Source organism: Myxocyprinus asiaticus, chromosome 12 (genome assembly GCF_019703515.2).
Source record: "Myxocyprinus asiaticus isolate MX2 ecotype Aquarium Trade chromosome 12, UBuf_Myxa_2, whole genome shotgun sequence".
Taxonomy (NCBI): domain Eukaryota; kingdom Metazoa; phylum Chordata; class Actinopteri; order Cypriniformes; family Catostomidae; genus Myxocyprinus; species Myxocyprinus asiaticus.
The window spans coordinates 34856739-34881515 of record NC_059355.1 but is presented as its reverse complement, the minus strand read 5'-3'; the positions used below and the strand labels follow the sequence as shown (position 1 = coordinate 34881515).

Genomic DNA, 24777 nt, shown 5'->3' with positions numbered 1-24777 from the left:
CCAGTAATTCTCGGTTGCCCACATCGTAGTTTTGCTCAGCAGGAGATAGCTTACGGGAAAAGTATGTGTAAGGGTAGAGCTTTGGGGGCGTTCCATGATGTTGTAAGAGAATGGCTCCGATTCCCGTGTTAGAGGCATCCACTTCAACCATGAAAGGAGTGTTGGGGTCAGGATGGTGCAGGATGGGAGCGGAGGTGAATCGAGATTTCAGGTTCTTTAAGGCTTGGAGGGTCTTAGCGACTGAACTGAAATTTCGGATAAATCGCCTGTAGAAATTGGTGAACCCAAGGAAGCATTGCAACTCCTTCACAGAAGTAGGTTGAGGCCAGTTTAGTACTGCACGTACCTTACTGTCATCCATGGCGGGCTGATGACATAGCCAAGGAAAGACACAGAGGTCTGATGGAACTCACACTTCTCGCATTGGCGTAGAGTTGGTGGTGGATCAGATGCTGATGGACTGCTCGAACATGGGTGATGTGTTCTTCCAGAGAGTTTGAATAAATGAGGATATCGATGTAGACAATGACCCACCGGTTAAGCATGTCTCTGAAGACATCATTAATAAATGACTGGAAGACCGAATGACTGTTGGCCAATCCGAAAGGCACGACCAGATATTCGTAGTGGCCACTGCTGTTGGAGAATGCTGTCTTACATTCGTCCCCCTTCCGGATGCGTATGAGGTTGTATGCACTGTGAAGGTCGAGCTTGGTGAAGTATCTTGCGGTGTGTAACTATTCAAGTGCTGCTGGGACCAGAGGTAAAGGATAACGGAACTTTACTGTTATGTCATTGAGAGCGCGGTAATCAATGCAAGGACACAGCCTGCCATCCTTCTTGCCAACGAAGAAGAACCCGGCTGGTGAGGTGGATGGTCAGATGAAGCCCTTTGCCAGTTCTTCCTCAATGTAGTTTTTCATAGCCTCAGACTCGGGTTCAGACAAAGGAAAGATCTTACTCGTGGTAATGTAGTGCTGGGCAAAAGTTCAATAGCACAATCACTTGAACGGTGAGGAGGAAGTTGAGGCTTTGGCCTTACTAAAGGCTTCAAAGTCATCATACTCAGAGGGTAGGTTGAGCACTGAAGAGGAAACCTCCGTGACAGTAGTGGATCTGTTGGAAACAGGTGAAATGGGGTTTAGGCAGCTGGAGAAGCAAGTTGAGTCCCACCGGGAAATCTGTCCTTTACGCCAAGAGATTTGAGGATTGTGTTGTTGAAACCATGGTAATCCAAGTATCACAAGGTTGTGAGGAGAATGAATGATATAGAGGTGTGTTATTTCAGTGTGAATAGTGCCAACTTGGAGGGTGATATCCATAGTGGTGAAGTGAACATGGCCGGTTCCCAGGGGGTGTCCATCTAACACTGCCACTGCCAAAGGAGATTCACAGGGGATTAGTGGTATCTTGAACCTCTTGGCTAAGCGCTCATCAATAAAATTGCCTGCAGCACCCGAATCGATCATGGCTTGGGTGGTGATTATGTTCTGACAACCAGTTATAGTGATGGGTACCTTAATACAGGAAGAAGTGAATAGAGGAGTCAAGGCATCACTCACCGCCAGTTTAGATGCTTGGACTGGCCGTAAGGGACAGGTTGCTCGTAGATGTCCAGCATTCTCTCTCCTCTGACGTCAGATGAGCGTGCCCAGTCTGCATGGGTTCAGTTCCACCAGTGCTGGATGTGTTCTGTGAAGTGACAGTAGAGAAGTGGACCGGTCTTTGAGAGCGGATGAGATTATCGAGGCGAATGGCTAGGTCAATAAACTGGCCCAGGGTTCTCTCTTCATTGTGGCATGCCAGCTCAGATTGCAGTTCCAGATTGAGTCCCCTTCAGAAAAGCAACTTGAGGGTGTCCTCTACCCATACAGTCTGAGCGGCGAGAGTGCGGAATGTAATTGCATACTCGGCAGCGGTGTCCTTCCCCTGTTAGAGTGAGAGTAACAGCTCACCAGCATGCTTTCCTCCCTCGGGATGCTTGAATACTTCTCAGAATTGTTGGAGAAAGTCATCAAAGGTGGTGAACCTCGAACCCTCACAAGACCATATAGCAGTAGACAAGTCCAGAGCCCTTCCGGTTAATAGGGAGCAGACAAAAGGGATGTGACTGTCATCAGAAGGGTATAGCGTGGATTGCTGCTTCACAAACATCAAACACTGCATCAAAAACCCCTTGCACCTAGCTGATGTGCCATCAATCTTCTCCGGAAAAGACGTGGGTTGGTGGTGAAGGTGTTTGGAGAAGGAGGGTTATTCACCGGAATGGGTTGAGATGCATGTGGCAGTTGGTCCAATGCATGAATGCAGAGGTTTTGCAAGAACTTTACTAATTCCTCTGTAGAAGCAGTCAGCCGGGTGAGTTGCTGTTGGTGGGCAGCCAACACAGCTTGAGCGAAAACTTCAGTAGACAATTGCTGGAGTGCCACTGGATCTGTAGTTGGCGAAGTCTTCTGTAACACAGACTCCGGAGAACAGAGGTTAAGATTCATATGCGGTTTAACAGTAAACGTGCAACTCATAAACAAACAGGCAGGGTAAATCACCAGTAATGGAACAGCGTAGGCAGATGAGAGATGTAGTCATAAACAGGCAAAGGTCAGGGCAGGCAGCAAACAATCACAGTAAGAGTCCAGGTAAACAATATGTAAACAAGGCAGGCAGTGGAGTATCAAATGGTGGGTAACAGGCAGAAGTCAAACGCAGGCATTATAAACAGAGGTAAATGCTCAGAAATGTTAGCAGGAGCAAAACAAGACTTCGCAATGACTATTGTTTGAACAGTGCTTAAATAGTCTATGAAATAGGGAACAAGTAGGAGTGTAATCAGTCCAGGTTGGCATGCTGGGAAGTGTAGTTCGTGGTGCCCTCAGAACTCGGGCGAGGGAGACCTCTGGTGGTGAGGAGGAGGAGTTCTTGAGTTCGTAACACTTATGTTTAGAGACTATTAAAACATCCGTCATAACACTCTCACATTAAAGAGTCATGTGACAAGGATCAAGAAACTAATCCAATGGCATGGTCTTGAAAACGTAATGGTCAAATACATATAAAATCAAAGATGTTCACAATATTGACATATATTGTATTATTCTCTATATTGTAATATTAAAAGTATTAGTAATAGTATTATTTCTATATTGTAATATTTGGTAAGCAATTGTACACAGTGGTTTATTATCACTTGAGACAACCCTATGTTAAAGCAACAGCTATTAAATGTGATGGCATACAACCACTGACACAAATGTGTCTGTCAGGACCTCTAAGGAACAAGGAAATTAGCTGTTTCATTTCTTATTCATTAAATAAGTCTCCCTTCTGCAATGTACCGCAAAACAGGAACCTTGATTTTATATGCATTCTCTACACAATACCCTTCCCACAGTAGTCCCAGTGGATTAACCAAACAAAAACAAGTCTGCTGGAATCAAACTATGGCAGACTTTTAATAACAAAATTATTTTAATGGAAAGCCACAAACTCCCAAACCTGCTGAGTAAAATGTGCAAATCTAGTTACAAGGTATGTAAGGGCTTGCCTTAAGATAAGGACAGCCAGTTGGACACAAACAAACCTGTGTCCACATTTCACCATTTACTTCTTAGTCCTTTGGAATTTTGCACAGAGAATCTTTACACACTGAAATGCATCCTTGTACAGTAACTTGTTCAAAAGTAACTTTCATCGATACCTTTATTGCGAGTGTCATGTTAACTAAAGTACTGTAGTATTACACTGTAGTGAATTACACTGATTTTATGACAGTAAGGGGTGTTATAGACAATGTGAAGCTGAACCCATGGTAAAATCACTAACACACACGTGGCAATGTAGCAACCTGCTGCATTCTAGGGGTGTAACGATCCATCCATCTGGATCAATGCATCAATCCAATAACTAACGATCCAGTGTTATCGACACAATGTGTAAATATCGATATAGGCTTTTTTTTTAAGATTCATCTTTATTTTAATACTCTCATGTCAGCCAGTTCTGTACACATTTCCATCAGGCAATGAAGCAAACTTATTATATTAATTTCTCTTTAGAAGTGCTAAAAATGCTTTTCATATGGGACAGGGATGTGGGCAGGGTCTGAGAAGCCAAATTGCACTCTGCTATCCGTGCGCGTGCATCAACCAAGCTTCCTGTGAAACGTGAGCTCCAGACCAGTGACAGGATCAGTGTGAGCACATCAACCGGGCGCTCCTTAAAATGTGAGCTCTCGTGACAAACGCAGAGCAGTTAACATGCGCAATTAATTCGGGCTTCCATCAATATTGTTGCACATGTGACCCATTTGAATTTTACATGAGAATTTGCTATTTAAAAGTACCATGGAGCAGTTCAACCATCATGTGAAACATCTTGACAACATCAACATTCTGAACAGCACTAATGAGGGAAAGAGAAACACCAGCTCCAGTATCAGTTATAAGACTTTACACATCTATACATCAACACCCTTACTAACATTTATCCCAGTTAACTGTAAAATAATTTTTTATTTTGATGGTCCCAAGTAGATATTTAACTGACTATAAGTGACTTATCAACTGGCTTGCAATAGCTAGTAATCAGTGTTTCAGCAAACTTTCAGTAGACTATCAATAGCCTGTATAACAGCAGCAAAATAAAAGCTTATCGACTGACTTGCTATAGCTAGTAAACAGTGTTTCAACAAACATTCAGTAGACTTTCAGTAGCCTGTATATAGATCTTTATTAATGACCTTTTAATGAACTGATGTTCTCAACAATAATGTAAGTAGGTCATTAATAGAAATCTATATACAGGCTACTGAAAATCTACTGAATGTTTGTTGAAACAGTGTTTACTAGCTATAGCAAGTCAGTTGATAAATGTAAGTAGGTCATTAATAGAGATCTATATACAGGCTACTGAAAGTCTTCTGAATGTTTGTTGAAACACTGTTTACTACCTATAAGAAGTCAGTTGATATATGTCACAAGGAGTGTGAGATCCGAGAACCACGTCTGGGTGGGCCAGTAGGGTGCTACTAGGATGATCTGCTCCTCGTCCTCCCTGACCCAGGGTCTGTGCAAGTAGCCTCACTGGGGGAAAAGCGTATTTGCATAGTCCAGGGGACCAGCTGTGTGCCAGTGCATCTATACCGAGGGGTGCCTCGGTCAGGGCGTACCAAAGCGGGCAGTGGTCAGATTCCCGGGAAGCAAACAGGTCTACCTGTGCTCGACCGAATCGACTCCAAATCAGCTGGACCACCTGAGGGTGGAGTCTCCACTCTCCCCTGAGGGTAACATGATTTGACAGCACGTCCGCTGCGGTGTTGAGGTCGCCCGGGATGTGAGTGGCTTGTAGCGACTTGAGGCGCTGCTGACTCCAGAGGAGGAGACGGCGGGCGAGTTGTGACATGCAACGGGAGCGTAGACCGCCTTGACGGTTGGTGTACGCTACCGTCGCTGTGTTGTCCATCCGGACCAACACATGCTTGCCCTGGATCAACGGCCGGAACCTCCACAGGGTGAGCAGTACTGCCAACAACTCTAGGCAGTTGATGTGCCAACGCAGCCATGGGCCAGTCCAGGAGTCGGTGGCTGTGTGCCCGTTGCATACGGCGCCCCAACCCGTCTTGGAGGTGTCTGTTGTAACCACGACGCGCCTGGAGACCTGCTCTAGGGGAACCCCTGCCCATAGAAATGCTAGGTCGGTCCAAGGACTGAAGATGCGGCGAAAGATCGATGTGATGGCCATGCGATATGTCCTGCGGCGCCATGCCCATCTCGGGACTCGAGTCTGAAGCCAGTGCTGAAGCGGTCTCATATGCATCAACCCGAGCGGTGTGGCTGCCGCTTAGGATGCCATATGCCCCAGGAGCCTCTGAAAAATTTTCAGTGGAACCGCTGTCCTCTGTCTGAACGCCTTCAGACAGTTCAGCACCAACTGTGTGCGCTCGTTCGTGAGGCGCACCGTCATCGAGACTGAGTCCAACTCTGAACCAAGAAAAGAGATGCTCTGAATCAGAGAGAGCTTCCTCTTTTCCTAGTTGTCCTGAAGCCCCAGTCGGCTGAGGTGCCAGAGCTCGAGGTCCCTGTGTGCGCACAGCAACTCTCGAGAGTGAGCTAGGAATAGCCAGTCATCGAGATAGTTGGGGATGCGGACGGCCACTTCCCTTAGCGGGGCAAGGGCTGCCTCTGCGACCTTCGTGAAGACACAAGGGGACAAGGACAGGCCGAAGGGGAGGACCTTGTACTGGTACGCCTGGCCTTCGAAGGTAAACCACAGGAAGGGTCTGTGTCGAGGTAAGACCAAGACGTGGAAGTACGCGTCCTTCAGGTCTACCACTGTGAACCAATCTCAATGCCTGACGCTCGCTAGAATGTGTTTTTGCGACAGCATCTTGAACGGGAGTCTGTGCAAAGCCCGGTTTGGTACTCGCAGGTCCAGGATTGGTCACAACCCACCGCCTTTCTTCGGTACGATGAAGTAAGGGCTATAGAACTCTTTCTTCATCTCGGCTGGAGGGACAGGCTCTATCGCGCCCTTGCTCAGAAGGGTCGTGATCACTGCACGCAAGGTAGCGGCGTTCTCGCCCTTCACCGAGGTGAAGCCGAGTCGGATGGTCCAGGTCAGCCATCACAACGGGTTGGAAAGCGTAAGCCACGTGCCCAAATTCTGGGCGAGGGGGACCAAGGGAACGATCACGTCAGACGTGCAGGTGGGGCCTCGTGGCGGGGCAGAGCTCATGGTGCCATGTCGAGGAGACTCGAGCCCCGTGGCCGTGCTGAGTCCAGGGACATCAAAGCACTTACCTGGCTCCTACCGCCAACCATAAGATTGGCCGAGGAGGGGGGAGGAGGAATCTCGTCCCTGTAGTCCACTGGATCCAATCCCGTGTGGGTGTGTTTGTGCCACAGCTAGGCGCACAGGGGTGGGGGGTCTGCCGCTGGAGCGCCATTCCTGCCAAAATGGGATGGTGGATGGTGGTCGTGACGACGACCGTGCGCACCGGACATGTGACCCAGGAGATGAGGAAACCATTCTTTTGTCAAGATTTTGGGTGCCGCACCCTCCTGGGCATGCGGCGACAAAAAATTCTCCTCCCGGCCCTCCACTGGAGATGGAGTGGTCTGTCGACCAGCTCCAGAGAGGCGGGTCTCCTCACCCCTGGGTCGCCCTTCTCGGAAGCGCTTTGAAGCCTTCCTCGGGCTTTTAGTGGTCAGCCATGAGACAGGTGGCATCTTCTTCCTGGAGGGCTCCACGCCGGAGCCGGGCCATGGGGGCAGGCTGCGGCGGAGTCGGTGTTGTTGCTGCAGGAGGATGCTCTTGGCGATGAGCAGATGGGGTGCGGGGCCTTGAGCCTCGCTGGGGCAGGATATGTTTTAAGGCCTCCGTCTGCTTCTTCACTGCCGAGAACTGCTGGGCAAAGTCCTCGACGGTGTCGCCGAACAGGCCAACCTGGGAGATGGGGGTGTCAAGGAACCGTGCCTTGTCAGCCTCTCGTATCTCAACCAAGTTGAGCCAAAGGTGGCGCTCCTGGACCACCAGGGTGGACATCACCTGCCTGAGAGACTGCGCCATGACCTTCGTCACCCGGAGAGCGAGGTCGGTCGCCGAGCACAGTTCCTGCATCAATCCCGGGTCATAACTACCCTCGTGCAGCTCTTTTAGCGCCTTGGCTTGGTGTACTGTAGGCCACCGTAGGCCCTAGTCATCAGTGATGACGTAAACCTACCGGCCCTGGACGGGAGCTTCGGGTGCCCGCTCCAGGTGGTGGCGCTCTGCGGACACAAGTGCACCACAAGCGCATTATCCACCTGGGGGATCACTGAATACCCCCTGGCCGCTCCACCATCGAGGGTATTGAGAGCAGGGGAGCTGAAAGACCAGGACTGGGCAGTAAAAGGTGCCTCCCACGATCTTGTCAGCTCCTCATGCACTTCGGGAAAGAAAGGAACTGGGGCTGGGTGTGGCCGTGGGCAGCGCCCCGAGCCCAGGTACCAATCGTCGAGCATCGAGGGTTCAGGGGAGAGTGGAGGGTTCCACTCTAGCCCGACGCTCACGGCCACCCGGGAAAGCATGTCCGTCATTTCCGCATCGGCCTGAGACTGGGTGACCATTCCTGAAGGAGGAAGCCCAGCCGAAGCCTCTCCTTCAGACTGGACGAGCCCGTTCTCCGATGCTGCGCTCGATAACTCATCGTCTTCCCGAGCTCTGAACAAGAGGTTTAACTCGCCCTGAGACGAGCCGGCGGTCTCGTCCAAGCGCCCCAAGCAAGCGTGCTGGGGAATGGGAGGTCCGTTGGGGGATACCCGGCGGAAGTGGTCCCATTGATGTCCCCAAATCGCCCCCAGTGCTAACCGACGCGGCCTCAAACCCGTAGGTAGAAGGACCGGTGCGGGGAGCTGCTGGGGCAACGTTGCCATGGTCATGTCGCAATGAGGACATGACTCATCCACGAACGATGTCTCCGCGTGGGCAGTGCCCAGACATGTAAGACAGTGATTGTGGCCGTCAGAAGCGGAGAGATAACGACCGCAACCAGGAATAACACACAAACGGGAAGCATCTTTAAAAAGACGTTCCGTGTGTGCTGCTCTTTTTGTGAATGAAAATATACTCTTTTAGAATATACTCTCTTATTTTCACTCTGCCGAAGGGCCCAGGGGCATTCTCTGCTCTCCACAGGTGTAGAGGGGGAGAAGCCACTGAAATGCGTCATAAATCCAGCAGTTTTGAGGTGCGTCTTTGGAGGGAATTGAATTCAGTGCACTGAATACAACCACTCGGCTCCGAAGAGAAAATCTGAATGAGTGGTTGCATACCAGCTCCTTTTATACCCATATGTCCAGGGGAGTGGCATGCAAATTCCACTTGCCAATTCCCACTGGCCTTTTTTTAAAAAAGCAGAGGTGTTTGGGGCTCCCAAGAGTGAACCCAAGTGTCACTACATCGACATGTCAAGTGAGTGACAGATAGGGAACCGCAGATAGCAGGGATAGTTGGAAACAAGTCATGGATATGTAAGTATTTTTAATTGGATTAACTGAAAAATAAGCTGTAATCAAATGATTGATGATCACTTGTGTGTGACGTATTTTTTTATATTATTATCTGTATGTTTTTTTTTTTTTTTTCAACATCTGAAGTATCTTATTTTGTTGTGGATATCCCAATGTGGATACTAAATTTGCACTTTTCATTGAGCTCAATAAAATATTCAAATTATATGTTGGTTGCATTTGAGGGCAAACATTTTTTTTATTGACTATGTAAAATAGGCACATAATATTGGAATATCGATCGCAGGGCCCTGAATCAAATCAAATTGAAATCGTATCGTGGCAGAGAATCGCAGGTCTAGAGAATCGATAGAAAATCGTATCGTGATGAAACATCCGATTTACACCACTACTGCATTCCTATAGAGTTTGCATTGACAGGTGTGCGTTTATAATCATCTTACAATGCCTTTGGCTGTCCATTCTATAATAATGTGTTGACAATGCCTAGTTTCCATCCACTTTTCACGCTATTTTGTTATCGACAAAGTGAAAATGTGTAAAACAAATTTTGCTAAATTTGCCGTCTTCTGCCTGTTTCCATTCAAATGGCCTTTTATTGATAAAAATGATGTGCATGATGACGTGATGCCTAAAAAAACATTTTGTCGCATAAGTTTTGGTTTATCGCAAAAGAAATCTGCCCTTAAGCCATTTCCATAGAGAAATGTGTGTTTATCGCTAATCGTCTCCCAGATGTCCCTAATTTTTTTCCTCCAAAGTTTTGGTAAAAAGGGAGAGTATTGAGACAATTCACAAATTTTAATTTTAATTTTACAAATAAAAGCAATCAGAAGAGGAGGAATTGCAATCAAAAGGGAGCAGTTGTCCTTCTGATAGGACTGTAATATTGGTCCTGATGTTGCACCTATCGTAGGTTCCGACCCGAAAGCAAATCGCCATGGCCCTGTTCAAGCTGGCAACCTGCACCAAGTAGCGGGGGAAACGTTCAGTCTGAGTATAACGACCATCCATCAATGTGTATATGCTGTGTGCACAGCTATTAAAGAAACAAATTATGCGGTGTAATATCAGGGTTTACATAGAATGCATTCCTGATATTCAAAAGGCTATTTTGAACAATCATCTAATCTAAAGCATTGGCATCACAACTGCATTATGTCCCGCATATTTGTCCAGCAACTTTTAACGACCAACTGAACTTGATTGTCATCTCAAATTAATTTTAGTGTCATAATGCAATTTACATTTTCTGAAGAAGCCCAGCAAATGCGACCCGAGTTAAACGGGGTTAGATTTAAAATATTTAAATGTTTTAAAATGTTAAAAAGCTCATTTTCTGAAAGTTAACTCAGCATTGGACAAATAGTTCTGATAGTTTATAGTCTTGAAAAAAAGTACAGAATATTCTGAGAATATCATTCAGCCGACTATTTTTGTCTACAGAACAGGGTAAAGCTAATTTAAGTTTGTGTAAAGAAAAGGCCTATATAGGTCTAAAAATTATTATTTTTATTTTTTTTTTTTTCGTTTGGTAATTATTTTTGTTTTAATTTAATGCTTTTTTCGTTTGGTAATTTATTTAATTTCATACAGGGAATTTTGCCGGCATTTTTCAAAAGTAAACTAAAGAATAATTTAATAGAACTGGGTTATATATTTGCATTCCATAAAAAGCACACTGATGTTTTTCTCCTAGTATTGTGTATTTATTTTTAATTTTAAACATCTTTGTGCACAGAAATTATATGTTTTTTGTATTGTGGGCTAATTCCGTGACTGCCATCTATTATTTTGAATGGTGTGTAAAAGCAACTTTAATAAATAAACGGATGGCTTCCACGATTAAATTAATCGCAAAGAGTGGCCATTCATTTGTTCTCTGTGCACTTGTTGATGTGCATGATATGAGATATTTGTGTTGGCACTCCTGGAAGTGTCATGTTTGCAGCATCAGGTCTATGTGCCGTTAAGATCAATCCATAATCATGTACAATAAATTAGCTTTCAAGGATGTATACTGTTGTCATGATTAACACAGGCTTTTGGGGTAAACCCTGTCATGTGGCACTAAATTTTTGCGTTAATGTCAATGTTCTCGACAAAAAGTGTTTCCAAACCAGTTTTTCGCTACATTTGAAGTATCGACATAGAGTTTATACGCTAGAGTTAAACGGAAAAATACTATGTCGACACTTGTGAAATTTTAGCGATAATTTGCGTTTCCATCAGCTTTATTTTGATGCGCTAAAACTTTTTTCACAAAAAATCCTTGGATGGAAACGTAGTTAAAGTAAATCCTTGTTTGTCACATCAAGCTTCTTTGAATCTTTCCCTGCATCTTGATTTCACTGTCATTCATAAGCTTTGTTTTTCAGAGTACATGCTCAATTAAAAGTAAATTTTTGCAGCTTTGAAGCAGCACTTCAAAACCTAATTAATTTAACAGATTGTCTACCGGCATACTGACTGACAGTCTGGGACTCTCAAACAACAACAAAAATATTTTACATTCGACTTAATATATTGGATCACAGGGGTGTAGCAGCCATTTTAAAAAACTTACAATGTTGTTACTTACATTTAGAGACTATTAAAACATCTGTCATAACACTCTCATATTAAAGAGTCATGTAACAAGGATCAAGAAACTAATCCAATGGCATGGTCTTGAAAACTTTATGGTCAAATACATACAATGCACAATAAAATCAAAGATGTTCACAATATTGATATATATTGTATTATTCTCTTTATTGTAATATTAAAAGTATTAGTAATTGTATTATTTCTATATTGTAATATTTGGTAAGCAATTGTACACAGTGGTTTATTATCACTTGAGTCAACTGCTATGTTAAGGCAACAGCTATTAAATGTGATGGCATACAACCACTGACACAGGGGTGTAGCAGCCATTTAAAAGTTTGTGTATCATTTTAAAAGTGTGGGATGGGGAGTGGGGACAGAGCTTTCAGTAGACACAGCTCTCACAGACCCAACATTGTACAATATGAATATATGATATATTACATATTACAGTATACATATAGTATTTGTTGGACAAAGTCGAATAAGTAAGCCATTTTCAGAGTTTAAAGAAACATGGAGAGCATTCTTCGAAAAACTTCAAAACATAACTTTTATTTTGAACCTTTGAAACATTTTTTTTATTTAGTTAAACATACTAAACATTTTAATCAACACACAGGGATGCAAACTCATTATGGGCAAAAAAAAGTGAGACAATCACAGGTCCATGAATCCCAGGATAACATAACATATCCCATTTTTCAAAAAGAATAAGCTAAAATCACCCATTTCATGCGATTTAAATGATTCAAGTACAGCAAATTCACTGCACAATTTTGCAGAATTAGCTACAAAAATAAAGGGCATCTTGTTGTGGAGCACTTGCTTCAGTTTCACACATGACAACAAAAGACTGGGCACAAGCTGGTCCTTAAATAAAGTCATGTGTTGAGAGGGTTTTTATTGTCATTCCTCTATATAGCTTATATACATTGGAACAAAATGTCATTACTCCAGGACCATGGTGCAACACATAACAGTATGCAAGACTACATAAAGTGCAATACACAACAGAGTGCAGGACAATAAATACACAGGGCAATAAATACACAGAAAATGAGCTGTAGACTGTAAACTATTTTGTAGTGTAGCAGTAATAAGTATAGCATAATTATATGTACATTTAGGTACAGCAAAAGTATAGCATAAATTAGTTCCATAATAATAAGTGACTGATGCAGCTTTTTAAAGTGCAGGTGTGCAAAGTTTTTGAGTCATACTGAGTTTGGTGTTTGACTAGGCCAAGTGAGCATTGGGAGGCAGCAGGGTGTTGAGTAATCTGACTGCCTCAGGGAAGAACCTGTTGTGGAGTCTGCTGGTGGTGGCACGGATGCTCCCGTACCTACTGCCAGATGGCAGGAGGGTGAAGAGTCCATGAGAGGGTTGAGAGGGGTCGTCAGCAATACTGGTGGCTTTGCGGAAGCAGCGGTTGTTGTATGTGGTGTCGATGGTGGGTAGAGAGACTTTGATGATCTTTTCAGCTGTTCTCACAATTTGCTGTAGGTTCTTGTGGTCGGAGGCTATGTAGTTCCCGTACCACATGGTGAAACAGCTGGTCAGGATGCTCTCTATCATCCCTCTGTAGAAGGTGGTGAGGATGGGAGGAAGTGGAGGTGCTGCTGGGCCTTCTTGTCTAGGCAGGCATTGTTGAGAGTCCAGGAGAGGTCCTCCGACATATACACACCAAAAAACTTGGAGCTTTTGTCTCTCTCCACAGTTGTTCCATTGATGTGCAGTTGTGAGTGGTCTGCTTAGGTCCTCCTGAAGTCAACAATCATCTCTTTAGTCTTATCAACATTAAGAGATAGATTGTTGTCTCTACACCATTCTGCGAGCTGGTTCACCTCCTCTCTGTATGCTGAATCATTGTTGCTGATGAGGCCCACAACTGTAGTGTCATCAGCAAACTTAAGGATGTTATTTGAACTGTACTTTGCAGCACATTCATGAGTCAGCAGGGTAAACAACAGTGGACTGAGCACACAGCCCTGGGGAGCACCGGTGTTCAGTGTGGTGGTGCTGGAGGTGATGTTGCCGATCCTGACAGACTGGGGTCTACCAGTCAAAAAGTCCAGAATCCAGTTGCAGAGGGAGGTGGTCAGCCCAGCAGGTTCAGCTTTGTTATCAGTTGTTGTGGGGTGATTGTTTTGAATGTTGAACTGAAGTCTGTGAACAGCATCCTTACATAGTTTTCCTTTTTGTCCAGATGGGTCAGAGAAAGGTGGATGGTAGCAGATATGGCATCATCTGTTGAGCTGTTGGGACAGTAGGCATACTGAAATGGGTCCAGTGTGGTGGGAAGACTGGTCTTTATGTGTTTCATGACTAGCTGCTCGAAGCACTTCATGATGAAAGGTGTAAGTGCAGCGGGCTGGTAGTCATTCAGGCAGGACACAGATGATTTCTTTGGCACAGAGATGATGGTGGTCGTCTTCAAGCACAGAGGGACAACTGCTTGGCTCGGGGAAATTTTGAAGATGTCTGTGAGGACATCTGCAAGCTAATCAGCACATTCCCTGAGCACCCGGCCAGGCATGTATTCAGGACCTGCAGCTTTCCGTGGGTTATCTCTGGACAGATTCTTCCTGACGACTACTGCAGACAGACAAAGTACTTGGTTGGTGGGAGTTGGGGTGGTCTTCCCCGCTGGCATGTTGTTCTGTGCTTCGAACCGTGGGTAGAAATAGTTCAGTGCTTCTGGGAGTGAGGCGTCACCATCACAGACAGGTGGTGTAGCTTTGTAGTCTGTGATGGCCTGAATGCCTTGGCACATGCGCTTTGTGTCCTTGGTGTTTAGGAAGTTACTGTGGGTTCTTTCTGCGTAGTTGTGCTTTGCCTCTTTGATAGCCCGGGACAGATTGGCCCTTGCTGTGCAGAGGGCTGCCTTGTCGTCAGACCTGAAGACAGTGTCTCGGATTTTCAGCAGTGAGCACACTTCAGCAGTCATCCACGGTTTCTGGTTTGCACGTGTGGTGATGGTCTTGAAGTCACATAATCTATGCACTTGCTGATGTAGCCAGTCACTGATGCTGTGTATTCCTCCAAGTTTGTGATGTTGTGGTTTGTAGCAGCCTCTCTGAACATATTCCAGTCTGTGTGTTCAAAACAGTCCTGAAGTGCTAAGCAGACTGGCTCGAGTCTTTTGACTATGTTTACCAAAATTCATTCAGATTCATTTACTGATTCATTCAATTACCATTTCTGCCACAAGGCGGTGACAAATGAGCGTCTTATGTGAAAGCAATGAATCATTGACCCAGTAAACGAAAGAAACAAGTCTTCCCTTTATAATATGTATGGTATTTCTATAAAGCTACCAAGAGACTTTAGTACAGTGTTTAAGCATTTTAAGAACAAATCAAATCCATCATTTCCCTTCAGTTTGTGAACTGCTGAGCATGACTTTTATCAAAAAAAGACAATAATAATTACTAAGTTTCAATAACGTCTATACATTTTCATGTCTAATAAAATGTGCGTGTCTACAAATCTATTGACTACAGCAGCATGTTTAAGTCTTATAAGAACAAGCAAATCTAGGCCTACAATTTTTCCAACAGTTTGTCAACTACTGACTGCAACTGCCTGATTTTTTTAAAAACAACATAGCAGTTATAAATCAGGAGCTAATGTTAAAAATAGATTTACATCACCCCTGGAGTCGCAAGTTCGAATCCAGGGTGTCCTGAGTGACTCCAGCCAGGTCTCCTAAGCAACCAAATTGGCCCGGTTGCTAGGGAGGGTAGAGTCACAAGGGGTAACCTCCTCGTGGTCGCTATAATGTGGTTCTTGCTCTCGGTGTGGTGCGTGGTGAGTTGTGTGTGGATGCCGTGGAGAATAACGTGAAGCCTCCACACACAAGACTCCATGTCTCCGCGGTAACGCGCTCAAAAAGCCACGTGATAAGATGCGCGGATTGACGTCTCAGATGCGGAGTCATTACACCACCACGAGGACTTAGAGCACATTGGGAATTGGTCATTCCAAATTGAGGAAAAAAGGGGAGAAAAAAAATAGATTAACATATTTAGCACATATATAGTGAACTTAATGAAGACGGTGCTGACATAAACTCCACTTAAATTGTGTGCTTAAAAGAAGGATTGTCCTTTGTTCTTTTCTGTAGTAACCTACATTACACGTATTCCAATAAATGAATAATGATAAATGAGCATTCTTGAAAAAGTGTAAACTTTTCTTAAAAATGAACGGATTGGTTAGATTGTCTGACGGCATTGTACATACAAGGGTTGTTTTGGCTCATGAAGCCTGTGATTGGCTGGATTGTCTCTCAATCAGCCCAAAGTAACAAATCCCAAAGAATTCTGAAACATACCGCACACAAATCCACCCTTTTGGAATCAGTATTGTTTTAGCTTGAAAAATTGCAGGGACTGAATCACCTTTCTGAAAGCGTGTCACCCACATCCCCCGTGGCTGCTACGCCCTTGTGGGATGAGTCTAATGTTTCTCCTTAAAAATAACAAGGTGCTTATTTTTACTTTGTGCCTGGTAAAATGGCAACAGACTAAAGACTTCAAAACATATTTGGACAAACAGTTTTTCCCCCCTCTATTTTTTCCTTTCTTTTTTTATTTTGCCATCCTCCATTGTTTTGTCCAGATGAAATGGAATCACCACACATTATCTCTGTTTATTCTGGCACTCAACACATTTTGTTTTGGATGGAGTTTGGCCCTAAAGTGATGTTCTGTTCTGCTTCCCCATGAACTCCCTTTGGCTTCTAGAACAAAAGGTCACAATTATTGCCTGACAGCTCTCTTACTCACTGACTTGTGATAAATGAGACTGGTATTATAATGAAGAGACACACCTTTGGGGGAAAGATAGCAAAAGGTCAAATGACTGTCAGGTAGGGTATAGTGCAGGTATGTGGTTGGTTGGTAGGTGACAACTACCATTAATTATCAAGTGTGTCAATCCCAGTGCAGAGGTATATGATAAAGCAAGAAGGGCTACTAATGCTACATTCACAGTCAGTGTTTGGGGTTCACAACCGTATTTGCTAACAGGTGTGAGTAAGTACATAGTAAATTGTCCTGTACATACAACAGCAGACAGGAGCAAATCAAATAATGTCTGTCTGGAAAGGTAACCAAAGTCAATCCCTTTTCTTCAACTTGCAGTAGCTTTGAGTAATGCCTGTAACGATAGTGACATATAATAATAGTGAATATAAAGACTTTGTGTGTCTCAATAATTAAAATTGTATTCTAAACTATTTTGGGCAACTCCCACTGCTTCCATCCCCTCAGGTATTCAGTCAAAAAACTCTCTGAATCCATCAAATTCTGTTCCTCTCCACCCCAACTCTTAGCAGGAGTTTACTGTCGCACTCTGACCGCACAGTACCTCAGTTTTCTGTCAGAGAGATGTTGACGGCTTTAACATTAGTGATTGACAGCCAGGGCTGGGGAGTAATGGAATACATGTAACGGGATTATGTATTTAAAATACAAAATATAAGTAACTGTATTTCACTACAATTTACAAGTTGCAATTTAAATCATTGGTAATTAGAATACAGTTACATTCAAGATGTATTCTTGATAATAATTTTTGTATTATTTTCCTGTAAAAATATCTAAAAATCCTTAAAACAAGATCAGTTTGATTGATCTTGTTTTAGAAACAAAACTGCATTAGATATTTAGGTTTTTCAGAGAATGTATTTTTAACATGTATATTTTGTCTTACTGTACTAGCAGAGTTTTTATAGTCAAAACAAGTGAAAAAATCTACCAGTGCTGAAGAAGTAATCCAAAGTATTTAGAATACGTTACTGACCTTGAGTATTCTAACAGAATATGTTTCAAATTACATTTTACAGCATTTTATTCTGTAATCTGTAGTGGAATACATTTCAAAAGTAACCCTCCCAACCCTGATGACAGCAAAGAATGACCCACAAAGCCTGACATAGCAGACAGCTAATAATTAACTGTGGTTCCATTAATACAGCACATATTAACAGAATTCAGTAGTGAGCCCTGAAAACTTAAGGGAGCCAAAAACTTACTCCCAAAAATGAACTGAACTGTGTGTGGACATAACCAGGGGTGCACATAACTTTTTAAGTCTGGTTCTCAGGGGAGCATTAGGTGATTTTGTTTGGTACTCACCCTATACGCAGTGTAGTCTGACTAAGCGTCATCTTCCTTACTGCTCTCCTCACTGTCTCTCTCGCTATTCTCAGTTTCTGTTATAGAAAAGGAAGATGAACTTTGGTGGAAGATGATGCACTTCCCTGGTTGAGTCTACGATGGGCTGTTTGCAACCATAAGTCTACAGCTGGCTTTGGGTCAAAAGTTTCTGTGTTCATCTTTGACAAGTGGATGTGCATCAGGGCTGAGAGACGAGTATGAGACATACGGAATCTGTACTTGTTTTTTATTATATTGAGATGTGAGAAACCCCTCTCACAGGCTGCACTGCTCAAAGGAAGAGTAAGGGACAATTTAAGCACCTTGTAGATCTTGGAGTAACAATCTGGATTGCTTGTATTTACTACCTTGACCAAATCATACACAGATGCTGCTTCCAGATGTTTTCCTGCTTGCTTTAAACACATCCATTCTCTTATAATGGAGTCTCTGTCAAGAGGCAAGATGGCCTCATACTTCTGGAGAATGGTGCTGATCATTGTGTTGCCAAATGTGTGGAGGTCTTGCATTTCTTGAGGCCAGGTTGAAGGATCAAAACTAAAAAATTATCACATGACTTCTAAGATTCATGTCTGTTTTCAAACTCTCCAATTAGTCCTCTGAGTAACAGAATTTTGTCCCTGTCAGCATCAGTATTGGAAATTGTGTTTTTTTCTATGCTGGCCTTCACCATCAAGCAAAGGTGTGAATTGAAACCTTTGAGATGTCAACTGCAAAATTTTGCCAATGTCAAGCATGTTGGACAGAAAACACTGAAAACGCTCTGTGCAGATATGCTTCAGGTTGCTGTCATCTGTAGTAGCCAGTTGCATTTGAATGGCTGGCAACAGTGTAGATATTTTCAACAGTGTCTCGTGCCTCCATGCAGACCATCTATTATTGTGAAACTTTCCTAATTTCAAAAAGGAGATGCCATTCTCATCACATATCTTCTTTAGTGCTTCAACTTTTTTTGCTCCACCTTTATGTAAATAAAATTGCAGCAGCTTGACAACAGAGAGATTAAACGTCTCACAATATGAAACCATGCGATCAGCTGATTTTGCGCAGTTCTCAAGTGTGTGTGCAGTGCACAGAATCGCAGTCATTTTCCGTAGATTTGGTAGAACGCCGTTGTATATACTGACGTTGACAGCAGCTCCATCTGTGACAGCAGCTCCATCTAACCCTAACAGTGACCAACTTTGTCCTCCATTCATCCAAGCCTGAGTCCTGGAATAGTTTGACAAGCCCGTTCGTTATGTCCTGCGGCATTCTTTTGGCACCCAATTCAATTAATCCAAGGAAATCAGCAGTGAACTCTCCGTTGTTGGACACAGACACAATGTAAACAATTTCCTGCTCCGTTTTTGTTATGTCTTCCGATGCGTCAAAAACAGACCCCAAAAGTCAGCTAAATTAAACTTTTCCCTCAATTCCTTACTGATAGTCAGCACAATGCTTTGCATTATTTGTGTTCCCCCTTCATGTGAATGATATGCCCTTCCGACATTGACTCCTAGCCTTTTTAATAGTGCAAAATCCTCAGCATACGAAGACATAGGACATGCGTGTTTAGCCTTATGAAATGCCACAAGAAAAACATTACACAGAGCTTTCCGTTGTTCTTCATATACCTTGTTTTGCCATCTATCAAGCGGGTGACTGGATTTTTCCTGTTGACTAGCATGTCTGTTAGCAATAGCATGTACTACATTAGTATGTTCTTTACTCTTTTCGTGCTTATCAAATGCTGGATGACTGAAATTCTTTGCCCCTGTATGAAAGCACTAGTTTTGTCTGCTAGATATGGATGTGAACGACATATCTTACACCACATGTGGCTACGGTCATCGTTGGATTCAAGCCACGGCACTTCTTGGAGCCACTTCTCTGAAAAAAATATTTTCTATCCCTCGGGACGTTTCTTTTGAGGTGGCGGAATGCCAAAGAAGGTACTTAATGTCTTAAGTACTTAAGGTACTTAATTTTTTGGACATCTCTCACAGTCTTTAATTTGGTCGATTCAAGACGGTAACTGTGCAATAACACCAGCGACTACCTTGATGGTACGCAAATGGGCACACAAAAATAATTAACCCTGCGCATTTTCTATTTCGGTCACGCATGCGCACCTGCGCACCAGTTATGTGCACCCCTGGACATAACCATATTCAACACTCCAAACAGGACTGACAGCTGTATCCTGCTGCTGTGTGAATGGTTCATATGAAACTCTGAGCTCTTTTTGAATGTTTTCAAAAAATAAAGTCATCACTTAGAAAGATAAGCTGTAAAATATCGCTGTGGCATTTTGAAGAAGTCCGTTCTATGTAGTTCTCTGATGCCCATGTTTATCTTGCTCATGGATCAGAGTTAGCAGAGGTCACACTGATCAGATCTGTGTGGAGGTTTAAAGGAGATTTAAGTGGGGTCAGTGCACTTAAAGGTTGGCCAGTTAAAATGGCTGGAGTAAATTAGCTGGACTTTTATAGGGATGGATCCAGACATCAAAGCTGGAATAGACAATGAGGCCATTAGTCTTCCTACCTCAAATCGCTCCAAAGAAGAAAGGTCTTTTTTCAAATACACATTCATACACACACTGATGCATAGGCACATATTTTGATTGGAGTACTGCCACAGAATAGTTCTAATCGTAGCAAATATTTGAAATGGAAATTGATTCTGAGCTATTTATGCACCATTTCAGATGCAGTGACTCTTACACTAAAGAGACCCTGTCCTGCATTCACAGTTCTGGCTCTTTATAATAAAAGAAATGTTATTGTTATTTATGTGTTCGTAAACAAGTGAACACAGTTAAACCAAAGTGCATACATTCAGGCAAGGGTCAACAATATAATGAAGGTAGATTTTAAAGGATTCTCAAGATGAGTATTTTCCATAAGTGTCAGGTTGGGACAAGTTGTCAAATCACATTAAGTCAAATTTGTACTGGTGCAAGTTGTCCCATTTGTTTTTTAATATAAAAAAATATATTTATTGCTATATTCTTTAACACCCGCTGTTTAATGAATATTATATTTTGTAATTGTTTTGCTGTTTACATTTAGCTGAAAAGCCAATAAGCTGTTTAATGGTAGGTTCCACTGTGACAACTTACCCCATATAATGGGACACCATGCCACGTTATTGAGGCACATTGTCACAGCAGGTCAAAGTGTGTTCAGTGAACTGTATCTTTTTTAGTGGGCAATAACTCTGGAAATGTTCAAAAGATTTTCTGCAAGACATTTAGGTACAGGGATGTGCCTGTATAGAAATTGAAAATCAAAAATAAACCTACCCTGAGAAATATTAAAAACTGTGACAACTAGCCCTGATCTCCATTATACTACCTCTTCATATGCTAAATAACAATCATTGTTAACAATTAAATACATAGTCTTCATTATTCCCTTGTAAACCACATTTTGCATTGGGCAGCATTTACTCTGCCGTTAAAATGCAAAAATTTACCGCCTGGGAATAGTTGTCCAAGTATAAGATTCAATCTACCATAATTAATGTATTAATTTTATGATCAGATTTCAAAATTAGCCCTTTTTTTGGAGGCTAACTCATACAGTAATGTCAAAGAGCTTTTATGAAATTGAGATTGAGTTTTAAACCCTGGCCTCATTCTGTTTTTGTTTAATTATTGTTGCCTCAACTCAAATCTCATCTTAGTTAAAAGGATCCGTCCCCTAAATCAGGGGTGCTCACACTTTTATGACATGAGATCTTCTTTTTCATAACAATATTACAGTAAGATCTACCATGCACAATTGAAATATATATTGTAGGCACTGTGTTGTCACGATACCAACATTTCAATAGTTGGAACCAATACCAGTGAAATTTGATGATTCTCAATGCAAAAACTAATAATGTCTAATAATTGGGTAAACATTGTTTCAAGTTCTAAAGTAATTATACAAGACAAGGAAACAGTTAGTAATAAAATAAGAACAAAGAAACAAATGAAGAAAACAGTGCTTAAAATTTCTAACAGCAGTATAAAGTATTCAAGTAAACATTATTTCATTTTCTGGATTACAGGTCTTCACTGTAGGATTATAATACATTAATATTTCATTTTAAAGCTACTAAAGTTATCCAGCCAAGAGCAATTAATGGTTTTCTTGTTTTCTTGTTGTTGTTGTTGTTGTTGTTGTTAATATTAATGACACAGACAGTGGCAGGTCTTTCAGCATGCATTTACACTGCAAGTCCATTGCACAGATCCGACATTTTGTTACAAATCCGCTTTTTTGTCCTGGTTTTTACATTTGCTTCAGGCATAACTGACAGTGTTTCTATCAATACCTCACTAAGTCAGGCATTTTTAAATGTATTTGACCATCACACAGCCGCATATCCACATAATGTGAGCACTCTCACAACACACGCACACAAAAAGAAGCCATCTGTCAGACAGTAAGCTTTTTTTTAAATGTAGGATGGCAGGGGAAGAGTCACTTACATTCACGAGCAAAGCGATACCTGATTGGACGATTCAGTAATATCAGGAAAGTGCTACCTGATTGGTTCGGAGAAACTATAGCCTACCCCTAATTGTAACCATAACCAATTAGGAAGAGCTTTACTCATAAAAATTAGTGAGTCTTCTCCTGCCATCTTATGTTTTGGAAATCCACCCATGTGGAAGCCAAAATAAAGAAATAAAAAGTGATCTTTAAGAATTTTGTTATTTGAGTTGTTTGTCTCTTTAATCCCTTTACTGTTTGACCAGTTAGCGAGATCGACCAGTGGTTGTCTTGCGATCGACGAGTCGATTGCAATTGATGTATTGAGCACCCCTGCTCTAAATGCTTCCTGCATGTTAAAAGCAAGACCTCTAACCTTCAAAAACAAGCTACTTCAAATGAATAATATAAAATATCAGATGGCTTCTACACTGCGATTTCAACAAATGAAAGCTAAATGTAACTAAGCATTGTTCCTGACAGGTTGCATGGGTCAGATGCATTATTTAGCTCTGTCCACAGGTACCCAGGCAGCCTTTGGTGCCATCTGCAAACCCATTATGACGGTTTGTGAAATAAAGCCAAAGAAATCTCTGAATGGTTTGAAAGTTTGTGGGCCACAAGGTGTGATTATGTGTCTCTTTACAAAATCACATTCCATGGTTCCTTCTGCCAGCCTCTACAGTGCCAGAACCTCATAATCCTTGTTAAAGTATCTAAAGCTGACTCTGACCTCCATCCAAGCCACAGAGGGATTGGCGGCACTCCATCACTGAATACTGAATAATGCTTGCATTAATAGAAGGACTGATTCTATGAATTGTGGCTGTTTTGAGCTGGAAGGTCATGTGTTTGCACTCATCAGAGTATTTAGGAATGAATCACTGTGGGATTGTGTTAAGAGTTCAACGGAAAAGAGTTAAAGTCAGAGATATATTAGAATGGGTAATTTAGTAGGTGGGAAATAACATTTAATCATTGAGTAGGGGTTTTTATTCATTGTTCAAAAGTGATTAGGCCTACAATGGGAACTACAATGTGTTCTTTATTATTATATCCAGCACTGTCATTTTGTATTTCATTTGTAATTGTTAATTAATCAACATACTAAATATGTTAATGAAATTCATGTTTGTACCATTTTCACGGTTGGTAACAAATAATTTAGATATTCATGTTCTTTGATACATGTTTATTTGTTTATTTTTCATTTTTTCCACAGGAGTACCAGATTGACATCATTTTTGCCCAGACATGGACCGACAGCCGACTCAGATATAATAGCACAATGAAAATATTGACTTTGAACAGTAATATGGTTGGACTCATTTGGCTACCCGACACAATATTCAGAAATTCCAAGAATGCAGACTCACATTGGATTACTACACCCAATCAGCTACTTAGAATATGGAATGATGGAAAAATACTTTACACTCTAAGGTAAGCCATTCTTAATCATCAAATATCAGATATTTGATAGTGAAACTGACTGGTGATGCAAGATAAGATATTGAAATATAGGAATATGAATGAAATGCACAGCACGTTTACATACTTGTGTATTCTTCAATTTAACGAGTAAAGGAACAAAAACAAAAACATTGTGATTGGCTGGTTAGTGACTGGGTTTGAAATTGAAATTTGAAATTGAATTACAGAAAATATATATATATTTTTTTAATTAAAAAATAAATAGGCCAAAATGAGAAAATGGCTTGCTTTTTGTTTATTCGTTTTGTTTCAAAATAGGAAATCAGCTCGATTTCAGTTTGTGTATGTTGCATTTAATAATTTTTGGTTTATGTTGTTTAACTTATGGACTGTACCCAATGATTCAAGTTTTCTACCTTTCTACCAAACATATTTCATTTTTCAGTTGCTTTCTGTTATAATATAATACCAAATTCAGATTGAATATGACTTTAGCACCAAAATGTACACAATTGTTTTAACTGACATATGAAAGTTCCATGACACTGAAACATGAAACTGTTAATGTTTAATAATGAAAATTGCCACATCAGTGACAGTGGGTCACTAATTTTTAAATGACTTCTTTGAAAATGTTTTTAGTCTATTCACAAATGCATGATTAAAGGTCAAAAGAAAGGCATCTTTATTGCTGAGCACAAACTATACTGTCAGGCCTCAAGGTCATAATTGCACTGTATGAAAAATGCAAGAGAAATTATATTTGCAAAACAGAATTTTATAGATAAAATAGACAGAAGTTCATTCAATGTTAATAGTATAAATCAGGTATGTTACACCTTCTTTACATTTGTGAAGGGCACCTTTAGATTTGTGAATGAAAGGGGCAGGGGTTTGCGCCCCTGTAGCCCCCGTTCTGTGCACGTCAGTGCTGAGCAGTTACGCTGATCAGCCACGATATTAAAACCGCTGACAGGTGAAGTGAATTACATTATTATCTCGTTACAATGGCACCTGTCAAAGGGTGGGATATATTAGGCAGCAAGTGAATCCGTGTATCATTCGTTCATTTCATATTCAATTAGGAAT

The 24777-nt window shown here is 42.0% G+C and overlaps 1 protein-coding gene across 2 annotated transcripts in view; it reads left to right on the top strand.

Moving 5' to 3' along the window:
- LOC127449380 (gamma-aminobutyric acid receptor subunit gamma-3) overlaps positions 1-24777 on the top strand; it is a 230782-nt gene that overhangs the window by 133479 nt on the left and 72526 nt on the right. For both annotated transcript variants that reach the window (XM_051712747.1, XM_051712746.1), the window contains exon 4: positions 23477-23697. In XM_051712747.1, the coding sequence (XP_051568707.1) occupies positions 23477-23697 (221 nt within the window). The remainder of the gene's footprint in view (positions 1-23476; positions 23698-24777) is intronic.